At 33.7% G+C, this 14,812-nt stretch overlaps 2 protein-coding genes and 1 pseudogene across 4 annotated transcripts; 1 reads left to right on the plus strand and 2 right to left on the minus strand.

Annotated features, from left to right (window-relative positions):
* Positions 5,024 to 7,382, minus strand: LOC104767704 (annotated as a pseudogene).
* On the plus strand, positions 8,126 to 9,426 carry LOC104766030. 2 transcript variants are annotated; one of them, XM_019240726.1, is made up of 3 exons: positions 8,126 to 8,638; positions 8,734 to 8,967; positions 9,173 to 9,223. In XM_019240726.1, exons 1-3 carry the CDS (start codon positions 8,126 to 8,128, stop codon positions 9,221 to 9,223), a joined length of 798 nt encoding a protein of 265 aa, XP_019096271.1. The 2 variants fall into 2 exon arrangements, with proteins under 2 accessions (XP_019096271.1, XP_010488146.1); XM_010489844.2 differs by having other exon boundaries at positions 8,734 to 9,426.
* LOC104766029 (ELF3-like protein 2) lies at positions 9,603 to 12,458 on the minus strand. Of its 2 annotated transcripts, XM_010489841.2 has the most exons (6): positions 12,109 to 12,455; positions 11,815 to 11,927; positions 11,500 to 11,727; positions 10,829 to 11,367; positions 10,691 to 10,742; positions 9,603 to 10,613 (listed from the first exon to the last, which is right to left on the minus strand). In XM_010489841.2, exons 3-6 carry the CDS (start codon positions 11,716 to 11,718, stop codon positions 9,822 to 9,824), a joined length of 1,602 nt encoding a protein of 533 aa, XP_010488143.1. In that variant the 5' UTR covers positions 11,719 to 11,727; positions 11,815 to 11,927; positions 12,109 to 12,455; the 3' UTR covers positions 9,603 to 9,821. The 2 variants fall into 2 exon arrangements, with proteins under 2 accessions (XP_010488143.1, XP_010488144.1); XM_010489842.2 differs by having other exon boundaries at positions 9,603 to 10,604; positions 11,815 to 12,458.

Genomic DNA, 14,812 nt, shown 5'->3' on the forward strand with positions numbered 1-14,812 from the left:
CGAAAAAAAGTCCATCACCCAGAACAGAGAGGTTCTTTGTGAAAACATTATTTTGTGTGGTCAAAATTTATTTGGTCTTTGTTTTGTTTTTAGATTGTTATATGTTTAGATGTTCTGTTTATTCTCTTTTTTAGTTTATGATTATTATATTTATTCTCAGTTATAATTTAAAGAAATAAGCTAATATTTATGATGTGTTTATGTACGATTTTAAAGTATAGTTGGAGAAGCCTATGCTGTTGTCTTCTAATTTTAGGTGAGAAGTTAAAACTTTGTCATTTAAATTGTATAATAGTGATCTCAACTTTTCAGAAGATATTTCAATGGCGTTCTCACCTTTTTATGTATATAGGTTAAGAGATGAAGTTGCTGGTTAAACATGACAGTACATGTTGTGATCAAAGAGTGGTACTTCACTTTTACACAAAACTATAATTGGTATAATGGATGTAAGCCTAATTTTGTCTACAATTTATTTCCTGTAAATGCTAAGCATACATCTCACAACCAATCAAGAAAAATTTAAAAGTAAATCAATTAATTTTCTTTCTCAGATGTATATTACCAATTTCTACTAACCTCTTAGGCGTATTTCTTATTGTTTTTATTTCAGGGTCAATACTTGATCACAAGTCGATTTATTGATCCATTCACAAACAAGTATAAAAATTTCATAGATGTTTTTCACTTAATTTGTATCTATTTTTTTTTCAAATACTTTCTAATCCGATATTTTTATCTATATCCAGATTGTGAATATTGGCCAAATTGAGAGAATTTATCATCAAAACATCAAACTCCATTCTTAACTCCAAATGCAAATGCAGTGTAAATGTATGGTGTTAGAAATATTTTTTTTAACTCATCTACGGTTCCTCTTATGTTTTTTAATGTTTGGTTCTAATTTTTTTTAATATAAAAGTTATGTTTATATAAGTTGTGTATGAGGAGAAGTCAGAACTGTTTCTTATTTCATGTTAATACACCTTTATGTTTAGAGAATATAATATAAGCTAATTTCTGGTGGATATTTTAATAATGTTCATAACCTTCTCTTTTTTTTTGTCAAAAGTGGTCATAACCTTCTAAGTAAAAGTTACAAGTGTATATATGCTCTTCACACTACAAGATAAAGATATTGTGTTAAAAAAATGGTTCCAAACATCTTCAAAAAACTATCGTTAAATGTTTTTAAATCGTGAAGAATTTAGAAAGAATTTACTTCTCATGTGATTTATTTTCATCAATTTCACTTCATCTATTTTATATAAAGAGCAAACATGCATACATAACATCTTTTGTCAAGGTAAATAACCACTAGAAAATTAAAAAAAAAAATTGTCACAATATTTAGAAATCGATGAAGCCAAAGAAATACCAACCTATATAATCCATTTGATAACACACAGTCCCATAGTAGATTAAATGCATGTGATCCATATGAATTATAATAACTTCAAAAGTTTTAGAAAATACAAGAGGGACAAGATAATAATATATATTCAAAAAATTTCGTAGAGCTATATTTCAACTAACGGGTATGAGACGTGAACGGTAATTCATAAAATAAATTATATTTTCTAAACTATTTTTGATCGAATACCAGATGAAAATTGCGAGTAACGAGACAAGATTTGAAATTTTGGATAACTAAATATATGTATTTTTTTGATGAATCCTGCGGATTTTCAAGTTGTTTATGAGCTTTTCAAAATTAACAAAACATCAAATTATATATCTTATATATTTTCCAGATATATATATATATATATATATATATATATATATTATCTAAGTCAAAAATTTAAATTTAGGTCGATCTTAAAACAATCTAATCTAAGCCCATTAATTACCCAAACTTTGTTTTATGCGTGTTATATTATGGTCATGTATTCTCAAATTAAACGTCAAAGAGTATTTTTTTCATAAAAATTAGGGATTAATTTGCTGTAAAGGACCTATCTTTTTAGGGTTTCTAGGTTTTTAGGGTTTACAGTTAGAAGATGTTTTGACATCGGGCTTTTTTCATGCAGAAACCCATAAATTTAAATTTACGTCGATCTTAAAACAATCTAATCTAAGCCCATTAATTAGCCAAACTTCGTTTTATACGTGTTATATTATGGTCATGTATTCTCAAATTAAATGTCAAAGAGTATTTTTTCATAAAAATTAGGGATTAATTTAGCAAATTCTAGTTTTGCAAATAACTTTTTATGCAATTAGATTATTTCTATCGATTTTTTTGAATTATTTTTAATGCGAAAAATAGGTAAAATTACGTTCAAGGGTAAAATATTTCAACCCCAGGGTCAATTTCATTAATGGTAAAATGGTAAAAATTTTGCTGAGATTGAATGTGGACGTTTTCACTTTGCGTTTAATATAATAGATTTCGGATAGTTAATATATGATCTCAATGTAGCATATTTTGAGGAGTAGCGTATATTAAAGATTCCTTGATTGCACAATTAACATTAAAAACAATCAAATCTTATAGATATTTTAATATTAGTTTTTTTAACAAAATTTGACAAACTAATGAATAATGTAACCGACTAAATGTATCTATAAATAAGTCGTCAATTCACAATAACTCAATACTCGAAAAAAAGTCCATCACCCAGAACAGAGAGGTTCTTTGTGAAAACATTATTTTGTGTGGTCAAAATTTATTTGGTCTTTGTTTTGTTTTTAGATTGTTATATGTTTAGATGTTCTGTTTATTCTCTTTTTTAGTTTATGATTATTATATTTATTCTCAGTTATAATTTAAAGAAATAAGCTAATATTTATGATGTGTTTATGTACGATTTTAAAGTATAGTTGGAGAAGCCTATGCTGTTGTCTTCTAATTTTAGGTGAGAAGTTAAAACTTTGTCATTTAAATTGTATAATAGTGATCTCAACTTTTCAGAAGATATTTCAATGGCGTTCTCACCTTTTTATGTATATAGGTTAAGAGATGAAGTTGCTGGTTAAACATGACAGTACATGTTGTGATCAAAGAGTGGTACTTCACTTTTACACAAAACTATAATTGGTATAATGGATGTAAGCCTAATTTTGTCTACAATTTATTTCCTGTAAATGCTAAGCATACATCTCACAACCAATCAAGAAAAATTTAAAAGTAAATCAATTAATTTTCTTTCTCAGATGTATATTACCAATTTCTACTAACCTCTTAGGCGTATTTCTTATTGTTTTTATTTCAGGGTCAATACTTGATCACAAGTCGATTTATTGATCCATTCACAAACAAGTATAAAAATTTCATAGATGTTTTTCACTTAATTTGTATCTATTTTTTTTTCAAATACTTTCTAATCCGATATTTTTATCTATATCCAGATTGTGAATATTGGCCAAATTGAGAGAATTTATCATCAAAACATCAAACTCCATTCTTAACTCCAAATGCAAATGCAGTGTAAATGTATGGTGTTAGAAATATTTTTTTTAACTCATCTACGGTTCCTCTTATGTTTTTTAATGTTTGGTTCTAATTTTTTTTAATATAAAAGTTATGTTTATATAAGTTGTGTATGAGGAGAAGTCAGAACTGTTTCTTATTTCATGTTAATACACCTTTATGTTTAGAGAATATAATATAAGCTAATTTCTGGTGGATATTTTAATAATGTTCATAACCTTCTCTTTTTTTTTGTCAAAAGTGGTCATAACCTTCTAAGTAAAAGTTACAAGTGTATATATGCTCTTCACACTACAAGATAAAGATATTGTGTTAAAAAAATGGTTCCAAACATCTTCAAAAAACTATCGTTAAATGTTTTTAAATCGTGAAGAATTTAGAAAGAATTTACTTCTCATGTGATTTATTTTCATCAATTTCACTTCATCTATTTTATATAAAGAGCAAACATGCATACATAACATCTTTTGTCAAGGTAAATAACCACTAGAAAATTAAAAAAAAAAATTGTCACAATATTTAGAAATCGATGAAGCCAAAGAAATACCAACCTATATAATCCATTTGATAACACACAGTCCCATAGTAGATTAAATGCATGTGATCCATATGAATTATAATAACTTCAAAAGTTTTAGAAAATACAAGAGGGACAAGATAATAATATATATTCAAAAAATTTCGTAGAGCTATATTTCAACTAACGGGTATGAGACGTGAACGGTAATTCATAAAATAAATTATATTTTCTAAACTATTTTTGATCGAATACCAGATGAAAATTGCGAGTAACGAGACAAGATTTGAAATTTTGGATAACTAAATATATGTATTNTGGTAATTCATAAAATAAATTATATTTTCTAAACTATTTTTGATCGAATACCAGATGAAAATTTCGAGTAACGAGACAAGATTTGAAATTTTGGATAACTAAATATATGTATTTTTTTGATGAATCCTGCGGATTTTCAAGTTGTTTATGAGCTTTTCAAAATTAACAAAACATCAAATTATATATCTTATATATTTTCCAGATATATATATATTTATATTATCTAATACATAGTGTTAAAATCTTATAATAATTTGTAATAGATATGACATAATTATCAAAATTTAAGTTTCCTGAAACCATATTGTATTTATGGTAAAACTATTTATTATTAGAATAAATTAATTTTAGCTTAAAATATATTTAATAAATGAGATAAAATGATTTATTGAGCAGCTGGAGGTATTTACTATTTGGGTTTAGAGGGACGGCTTTTTATGGGGAAAGAAAATATTATATATGTTAGGGGGATGGCTATCGAGACATGATTTAGATTTAGTTTTTGAAATCAATTCCGCATGATTTAGATTTAGATTTTAAAATCAACCTACATCAGAATCTAGTTAGTTTAAAAATAAGAGGAAATTCTATTATTCTCTTAGCAGGATCTTTAATTAGGAACACTTACCTTGGTGGGATTTTAACTTCGTTCAAAAGATCTACATGCTTGTCTATGAATGCTTCCATATAACTTGATGAAAAAGATTACAAAGATTTAACTCTGATAGAAAATCAAAACTCCTTCAANGTACTTACGAATATGGTAAACTGCAAATATTAGAAGCTAAATGAAATACAACTAAAGTGTGAAGAAGATTATAACCAGAAATAACGATATCAGGCTTAGGGAAATTGTTTCCAAAATCTTCTCCTATTTTGTTTAGATCCCCTTGGATAAATGTTGCATTCTCTATGCCGTTTATTTGGGCATTCTTGTGTGCATCTGTTATTGCTTGTGGGACTACTTCATAACCATACACATGTTTCGCCCTAGGAGGAACATAATCAGACTGAACAATCAGCAGCAGTAAAACATTGCTTAAAAAGTTAATCTTTGACAGTACTTGTAAACTCTTATTTCTACCTTCTAGCAAGTGTAAGACCTATGGTACCAGTTCCACAGAAAAGATCGCGACTTCTGAGCCATCTCCTTTGAGTCCAGCGGATTCCTCAATAAGCTTATACAAAACCTCAGCCTACATAGTAAACACCATTTCATAGTGGACAAGTTTGTGTTTAACGTTTGGAGTGTAAAATACTCATGTTGCTTAACTGTTTCACTTACCTGATGAGTGTTAGTCTGAAAGAAAGAGTTGGCTGAAATTTGAAATGTAAGGCCTCTTAAGGTCTCTGTGATTGTATCTTTCCCGTAGAGAGTATATTCTTTTTCCCCAACAGATGTATTTCCAACTGAAGAATTTACATTATTCATGATGCTTACCTGTATTTCAAGAGAAGAATGGAATTGTTAATAAGGCATTGAATGTATTACTCCATCAAGTATTGTAGGGAATGAAGCTAATCCGATTTCAATACGTACCACTTGAGGAATTGATGAAATTCTATCAATTAAGGGCTTCAACAGCTCTGGCTTATAAGACGATGTCACAAAATTGACCATAAGTTCTTGTGAACCAGTCTCCATATTCCTATGGTCAAGTTTGATCATAAGAAAACAAAACATTAGCAAAACTAACGGAATGTAACAACTATTGCTAAAGATCATGCGCAGATTACAACTATCATTTTCACCTCCCATCAACTCTAGCTCATCATGACAAAGACACAATTTTCTGGTACTGGTCTTATATTTACAAGAACAAGTTGCTTTTTCTATTGACAATCTGATTCAAGTACCTTTAATACCTTCCAGTTCTCAGCATCAAATGTTTAAGAAACCCAACATGTGAACGACAGTCATATGGTGAAAGACTTAATTGAGGATCTCTCCAGCAATCTTGAACAGCAGCAAGAACCTATTTAGCAAAAAAGTTTATTAATACCTCTGAAAGGAAAGCTCTACGCAGATACTGACGTTGTAAAACAGCTTTCAACATACCACGTTTCCTGGCTCGCTTTGTAATAAGCACTTATCAACATTCAAAACCTTGTCAAAAAATCCAGGTGCGTGTAAACCCAATGCAAAGTTCTTAGGACCATCTTGTCTCTCATGCAACATATCAATCGGAAGCCATCTTTGTGGACCAAATGAAAACTCCATCTATTCAAAATGTAAAAAACTTTATAAACACCTAGTAGTCTCAAACCAAAGCACCAACCATAATAACCACATTTGAAAAACTCAATCAAACCTTATTACGATAATTGAACTGGATATCACAAGCAACAATAGGCTTCAAGACAATCTCAAGACTAGGGTTGTTATCAGAAAACCTTCCAACATGTCTGATTAGCTCATGAACCTGCTCTTCTTTAGCTTTAAGCTGAGCTTCATAAGAGAGATTCTGAGTCTTACAACCACCACAATAAGATGCATACTCACATGGAGCTTCTACTAAGTCCTTATGTGGAGATATCGTCTTAATTTTTGTCACCTAACGTTTAATACCAAAAGAGTCAATTAGTACACAATTCAGATTTAAAAATCGTAACTTTATCACAATTTGAGGAAAAAGGTGAAGTTTTTATTAAAAAAACCTCAGCATAGCTGCCTTTACGGCGAGTAACACGGCCGACAAAACGTTCGCCGGGAAGAGCTCTGTCACACATGACAACAAAGCCAGTTCCATCAACTTTACAGATTCCTTTACCTTTAAACCCCAAACTCTCGCACACAAGCTCCACTGTTTGCCCTCGTTTTGGGTAATACGGCGCCGTTCTCTCATTGCCTCCGTTGCTGCTCTTCTCTTCCTTCACCTTCCTCTGGATGTTAGCACCGCCGGAGTATTCAGAAGGAGAGAGAGAAGCGAGAGAAGACGAAGAGGAGGAGCAGCATCGTAACCTATGAAGCCATGAGCGTGTGGGCACCACGTACCTGAGTCCATGAGCAGGCGTTGTGGCCAACATTGAAACCGAGAGAGAGAGCTCGAAGTAATTTCAGAATTTGCGATAAGAGAAGTGAAGTGATGCTCTCAAACGTCACCGTTTGTTCTTCCTCTGAGAGCTTAAACCCCTAATGACACAACGACAGCGTTTCATTGCATTAAGCAGTTTCGTTACTGTAACTTACATGAAGCGTATGTTTCCGAAATGTTTTAATACTACTAACTACATCCATTAATCAAACCATAATACAATACGTTTGTCTTGTGAATGAATTGTAATAAAAACGTCTTTGAGAGACCGTCGTCAGTTACAGAATGAGACAGAAGATATACAAATGTCCATAATTACTAGGGGTTTAATGCTTTTATTATGTCTCCTTCTTTGAGATTCTTACATTTAAGCTCTCCTCTGTTTCCATGAGACATCCCATCGACTACGAATCATCAGACAAGAGTTAAGCTTTCTTTGCTTTTACAAGGGACAAGATTAAATTTGAATCATGAACGATTCCGACAGCTGAAACAAAATGCGTGACTGAGAAGATCCAAATCCTAATTTTTGTATTCTCTGGTAAAGTTTCCCATAATTTCAAAGTTTCAGTCTTTGTTTTAATCAAACACGTTGAATTCATCATCTTGTGTGGTGTCTCTGTTCTTTCAAAAACGACAGGAACTAGTTTGGAATTTGGAACTTCTCGTACGTTTTTGCTCGCTTGCGTTTGGTAAATCCTCAAATCTTGTCTGATTTGCTACTGAGATTTGGGAAATATACTAATTCTGTTTCTCTTCTTGTGTAAGTAATCATAGAAAGTGTTGTATCTCTGTGTACGCTAAACTCAGTTCCTGATCATGGGGATGGAGGAAGGGATTAAGGATAATGCTTCACCACCTCCCAATTTGAGGCATACAAACCAATCTAGGGCTCTTTTGCCAATGCGTGGGCTTCAGGTGTTCTTGCTGTTCTTTGTTTTGGTTCTTGGAATCTCAGTCGTTAGTATGCACATGATCAAGTACTTAAAGATTCAAACTTTTGCTCCATCCACATTGATCTCTCCGTATGGTGAGAGAGATACGTTAGAGAGCTTTATCAAACCTCCATCGAGTGTTTGGCACTTCATGAATGACAGCGAGCTTCTTTGGCGTGCTTCAATGGAGCCAGGGATATATAGATATTCGTTTAAAAGAGTTCCTAAAATAGCATTCATGTTTCTCACCAAAGGACCTTTGCCGTTTGCTCCACTTTGGGAAAGGTTTTTCGAAGGGCATGAGAGCTTTTACTCAATCTATGTTCATGCGTTGCCTAATTACAGATCAGGTTTCCCAAGCTCATCTGTGTTTTACAGAAGACAGATCCCAAGTCAGGTAGAGATCTATATAAAACTTACTTTTTGTAATTTTGCTTCTTGTGTCTTTATTTGGTTTTGTCTCACTTTAGAAGTTTCTTTATTTGTGTGTAGCCTGTGGCTTGGGGAGAGATGAGTATGTGTGATGCGGAAAGGAGGCTTTTGGCTAATGCGTTGCTCGATATCTCTAACGAATGGTTTGTTTTGCTCTCTGAAGCGTGCATTCCTGTTCGTGGCTTCAACTTTGTCTACAATTATATCTCAAGATCAAGATATAGTTTCATGGGTTCTGTTGACGAGAACGGGCCTTATGGGAGAGGTAGATACAGTTATGCAATGGGACCAGAAGTTCGTCTAAGCCAGTGGAGAAAAGGGTCTCAGTGGTTTGAAATTAACCGAGGACTTGCTGTCGAAATTGTTGAAGACATCGTTTACTATAACAAATTCAAAGAGTTTTGTAGACCTCCTTGTTATGTTGATGAACATTATTTCCCAACAATGCTCTATATTGGATACTCGGATATGCTCGCTAATCGGACATTGACTTGGACAGATTGGTCAAGAGGTGGTGCTCATCCAGCTACTTTTGGCAAAGCTGATGTAACAGAGAGGTTCCTCAAGAAGCTTTCACGAGGTCATGGTTGCTATTACAATGATCAGCCATCTCAAGTGTGTTATCTCTTTGCAAGAAAATTTGCGCCAAGCGCATTGAAGCCTTTACTCAAACTTGCACCAAAGGTTCTTGGGTTCTAATGGGTTCTTTTTTGTTTGTTCTGAAATGTTTTGGAATTTGAGTGTAGCTTTAGCATGGACACAAACTGATCATTATCCACATTGCTAATATAGACACTTAAACTGCTAGAGAAATCTTTTAACTTTACAGGTGAATGACATATCTTCTTGTTCTGTTGCTTAAACAAGTCTAAAAGTAATGTAATTTGAATTTTTCTACCCTTCAAATTAAAACTGGCATACTACAGAAATGAATAGAACAACAAAAGTTTATCTTTTATTAGCTGTTTGTCAATACAATATCAATGTAAGAAGTGTATGTGTGTGTGTGTATGTTTGATGTATAGTGACAGTATTTGATTTACATCTTCATATGAAGAGTAAATAGAATATACTGAAAATCTAAACTAAGATGAAGATGTAACTGGAGCAAAAGAATGTGGAAGGAGTTCAAATAGTATTAAAAAAAACTAACTAATCATATGATCTGAGTCCATCCTCTCTTCCTGAATGGAACGGAAGATCCTTGCAGCAGATTCAGAGACAGATGTTGAGTTATGAGGAATGGCTTTAATGGCACGAAGCGGCGGTTGCTGTTTCTCCTTGTACTCATCAGTGTGATGGGTAGGCTCTGTAGGGAAAAGTTGGAGCACTTCAAATTTATGATTCTCTGGTGGACTTGAAGCTGTACTTCCATGTACCTCACTGTCATTAGATTCTTGAGACTTCTTTAAAGAAAATGGAATGGCTTGAGTCATGTGGCTTGATGTGCTGGACCATCTTTGATACTGACCAAACGGGTTTGTCTGGTCAACTGTTGTCCTCGCGTTAGGAGATGGGAAGTAGCTGTGGCTAAACTGAGAAGAAACAGGGAACCTAAATGCAGCTGTGTCGAGCGATTCTTGGCCATAGACTGGAACCATTAATGCTGAAGGAGAAGGACATGGTCCTGCATATGGTTTATATACCAGACCTTCTGAATGAGTTACCACAGGAGCTAGCCATTGGTTTCCAGGAGGAGGAAGTAGCTGCTGTGGCCAAATAGGGGCCATGAGTTCCTTGCTTATGGAAGGTAGAGGAAGCTTTGGTTTCATATACTCTGGATATTCTTCAGTTACAGGTTTCTGATTCTCAGTGTTTGGTTTTTTAATCTTTGAAGCTGCCATTGCCTGCTGATGGGATGACCTCACTGTGCCATGTTTGTCAACATTAACCTTACTTTCAAGAAGCAAGTTTGGTGATTTTGCAACCATCTTTTGAACCTGCATCATGTTCAGTAAGCTGAAGCATAGGAAGCAAAACAGATTATAGTGAAACAATAAGGTTATTAAAAGCTTACCTTTATCAGTCTATGCAGCTCAAATACTTGCCCGGCAAAGATCTTTTGCTGACTGAAAAATATCAATAAGAAAAAGTAAGAGATACCGCAAAGTTTATGAAGCATGAATTCATAAGAAAAAGTGAAGAGGATACAAACTTGATCATATATGTTCGCATCTTCCAAAACCTCTTTTCACCTATGACTCTGGCAACATCATAAGAAGATGCACTCAAACCAGACAATGACTCTATTGCAGAGCAGTCTGAAGCATCTTGAGGCAAAGTTTTAAGCTTCTGTTGAGTTTCATTGTTAAACTCAGCAAAGCTTCTTCTATATAATTGAGTTTTCATAACATTAACAGACCCATTCTGGCTTTCATCTTCCAAGCAGTCTGACAAAAGGATCTTAGAACCAACAGCTTCTCCTCCGGGTTTACTACTACCGCTAGTACAAAATTGGAGTGACAAATCTGTATTTGCTTGTGGATTTGTTTCTGAGCTTTTAACAACAGGAACCATGAGCAAATCCAAGTTGGGAAGGTTCTTGAGGTACTCATTTCGTTTTATTATAGGCTTAGTATTAGTAACTGATGATCCTTTTTGACTTATATAATTGATGCCTTTTCTATTCATCTTCCCCTCAAACTTAGTGTTGTTGCAGATTGGTGAAAACTGATTCTTTTCAGGTCCATCAATCTGTTAGAAAACATACTCAGACAGATCAAAATCGCATTGCCAATTCTAATGTGATCAAAACCATCCTTGCATAGAAGCATGCAGACACACAAGACAATCAAGAAAGTGAGATGAGTGGATTAAAACACTTACGAGACGAGCGGTGTTTGGTGGTGGAGAAAGAGACAAAGAGAAAGTGGAAAGAGAATCAGAGATGTTGTTGGCCAGAGAAGGAAGAGTGGGACGTTTAGAAGAGATTGTTTTGCCTTCAAATGGCTGAGACAAACCTCCTCTTCCAGTATCATTCACATGAACCCTTGGGAACAATGGTGGAATAGTTATCCTCTTTGCCTCATCTTTCATTCCTCCCATCTTTTTTCCCTAGGCTCAGAAACAAACCCAATTAATTAAATTCCTTCCCATACACGTAACCTAAAGAAATGAAAACAGAACCAGATATATAGTTACCTTCCAATAAACCAAGTGCCAAGATTGAAATCTCACTTTCGATCAATCCCAAATCCAGATAAAAAAGAGTTACATCTTTGTTTTTGTTTTATGTAGATGGCGATCGAATCCACCTGAAAGAAACAAATGTTAAGAAGAAGCAGAGAAGCAAAAGAAGATATTTTTTGTGTCGCCCCACAATGGATTCCATACGAGGGGACGACAAAAAAAGTTGTGAAGGTTAGGGTGGTGGTGGTGTGTGTGTGTGACTCTGCGGTCATGTCTGGTTGCTTCAAGTAAAGATCCCTAACTCACGGGAACTCGGATTGCAGATGACGTGGAGGGTATTTGTTGGTTAGGTCCGAGTGGTAGAAGAATGGCGTGAAGGTGGAGATGTTCGGGTGACTCGGTCTTTTACACACACAGCCACATGTTTTTATCTTTTTGTATTTCTCTCTCTCTCTCTCTCTCTCTTGGCTAACTTCATCATCATCTTTCCAAAAATTTCCTAAATTGGGCTAATCTTTAGCGAAATATCTGTTTCTGATCGCAATCACTTGACACTATTGTGGGAGAGAAGAAGATGCGTGTTCGGTCGGAGTCTTCTTTACCTTTACCTAGTTTAACCGGACCGGAAGCTTGGTTTAGCAGAAAACCAAGGATGGACCATGAGTCTCCACGTGAAGGGTCGACGTCTCGTTGGTTTCTCAAATCTTGACGTGTGTAAGAGTAGAGAGTATGACTTACGTGGGCTTGAGCCCACTAGTTGTCATTTATTGACCCTTTGGGTCCCTTCGCAAGATTTCATACATAATTGAAGGAACATCTACACTTGGTGTCGTGGAGACAATGGTGTAGCAAAGTGTGACCATGTCCATGTGTCATCTCATCGATGACAATTACTCATCATATCGTTGTTAGACATTTACGCATGTTTAAGGAGAATGTTAGAATGTTGTTGACAAAAAATAGAGTTGCTGATTCTGTTTTTTTGTATCGATTACAAAGAAACTGATCATTTGTTTAGCGGTAAACTTTTCTGGTATATTTGTTTGTCAAGAGACTAGTATGATTGAAGCTCGTATCCTTGTCATTGTCAAGATTCATTTATTCTTACAGGATAAGGGAAAAAAAAAGTTAATAACAAAAACAAGAACGAAAAATGTATAAAATTTTGGATTCTTAATTAACCAAAAAAAAAAAATTGCTGAGTCCCCACAATATGACGCCATGCTGATTTCCCACGTGGGACTACAATACTACAAGATCACAGCCAATAAAAGAGAGCCACGTGCATATGGGGAACGTTGTGTTCACGTGTGGAACCATTCAATAATGGAAGGGAGAGAGCAAGCAAGAAGAGTGAAGAAGAGTCAAGCAGCTTATTAGCTTCGCTTACTGTACAGCTTCGGTCTGGACCATTTAAAGCGTACCGAGCCAAAGTATCGGAAAGTGAAAGAATGTTATCGGGTTTTTTTTTTTTTTAAACGTTGTCGTCTTCCTCATAACTCGTAGAAATTTGTTTCATGTTTTGACATATATATGTGAAATTGTGATAATGGACCACTTTGATCTCTTTATCATGGGCGCAGAATCATAGACATACCCCCGACAAATCCTTTATTTCTATGTATACACTAATTATCTCCTATAGAAGAAAACACCAAAAGATCTTAATCCATTGTTTAGGAGTTTAGGACTACTTACTAGAGTCTACATGCAAATTATATTACTACGTACGTACGACCTAGAGTCTTCATGGTTTTTGTATGAACATGGTTTACATAATAAAATAAAAATAAAAATCTCACAATTAGACTCGAGTTGACTTATTAAACCGACATGGTCGGTTGCAATTTTTGGTACATTGGATCGGTCCATGACTGTGGGAAGTCAAATTCGTCCCAATTAAATTGAGAGTAGTTGTTCTCGACCGACATTTTTGGTTCCCGCTTGAGGTGTGAGAATAGTTGTTAATATTGATTTGAGAATTTTTGTTTTTTTATGGGTCTCTCAATTAATATACGTTTTGGTATTATTCAAATACAAAAATGGAGTTCACATGTATGGACAAAATAAGGTCTCTTTCGTTGTGAGTATCCTAAGGATGTCAACAACTGTGAATGTGATGTTCATCTTCATTTACCCATTTTCTTCTTTATACCAATACCATTTATGGTTATATGCATAAAATGCAAAATGAATTATTTTCTTTGTATATATATTTTACATATTCGTAATACCTAAAATGCTAATTTTGAAAGGAAGATGAATACATTTCTACTGAGTTATATATGGTGTCCAAAATTTGTTCTTTGATCCATTAAACCGTATATTGTAGAACTTTATGTATATTGGTATTATTACACATTTCAACGAGAAAATATGACTTGGACTAATGAGTTTGATCATCTAATCTATATTAAAAATAGGGTATACAAATAAGAATTCAATAAAAATGGTGCATTCGGTAGATTACCCATATGAAGAGATTTTACCGTACGTGTAGTGCATACACCCTAAATTATACGAGAGAATGAAATTGTTGATTAGGATTTTGGCACAAAATTCCCCGCGAGGATATTTTGATTTTAAGTCGCAATTATAATTAATCTGACGTTTTAGAATTATGTAGCTAGAGCTAATCCATGTATATTTTGATTGTTATATTTTCCGAAATACGTCTAACTTGTTTTGTTCTTGTTCTTTAATCATAATATTGTTAGTTTGTAGATTTATTCTGTTTTATTTTTGTCCAATTATGCTGTAACTCGGAGCAAAGACAAATTCGTTGAATACATCCCCACCTATATTAAACAACCTAACTAAACTCAAAACAAATCAGCTTAAGCCTTAACAGTAATAAATTTCTTCCAAGGAAGATTCAAACTAAGGAGGTTAAGTTTAGGTTTTGTCTCCAATCTACTACCATTGGGCCACAATATTAGTTTTGAAAAAAAATGTTCGATTTATTTTGTGAGAGTAATCCTCCAAAAAAAAAAAAAAAAAAAAAAATTAA

Source organism: Camelina sativa, chromosome 19 (assembly GCF_000633955.1).
Source record: "Camelina sativa cultivar DH55 chromosome 19, Cs, whole genome shotgun sequence".
In the NCBI taxonomy this organism is placed as follows: Eukaryota; Viridiplantae; Streptophyta; class Magnoliopsida; order Brassicales; family Brassicaceae; genus Camelina; species Camelina sativa.

Bases quoted from the DNA above. Each gene is read 5' to 3' on its own strand.
- LOC104766029 (XM_010489841.2), bottom strand. From the start codon at position 11,718: ATGGGAGGAATGAAAGATGAGGCAAAGAGGATAACTATTCCACCATTG. The intron at 11,368-11,499 runs GTAAGTGTTTTA...GTTTTCTAACAG, and splicing joins CACCAAACACCGCTCGTCTC to ATTGATGGACCTGAAAAGAA. The intron at 10,743-10,828 runs GTTTGTATCCTC...GATATTTTTCAG, and splicing joins ATGCGAACATATATGATCAA to TCAGCAAAAGATCTTTGCCG.
- LOC104766030 (XM_010489844.2), top strand. From the start codon at position 8,126: ATGGGGATGGAGGAAGGGATTAAGGATAATGCTTCACCACCTCCCAAT. The intron at 8,639-8,733 runs GTAGAGATCTAT...ATTTGTGTGTAG, and splicing joins GAAGACAGATCCCAAGTCAG to CCTGTGGCTTGGGGAGAGAT.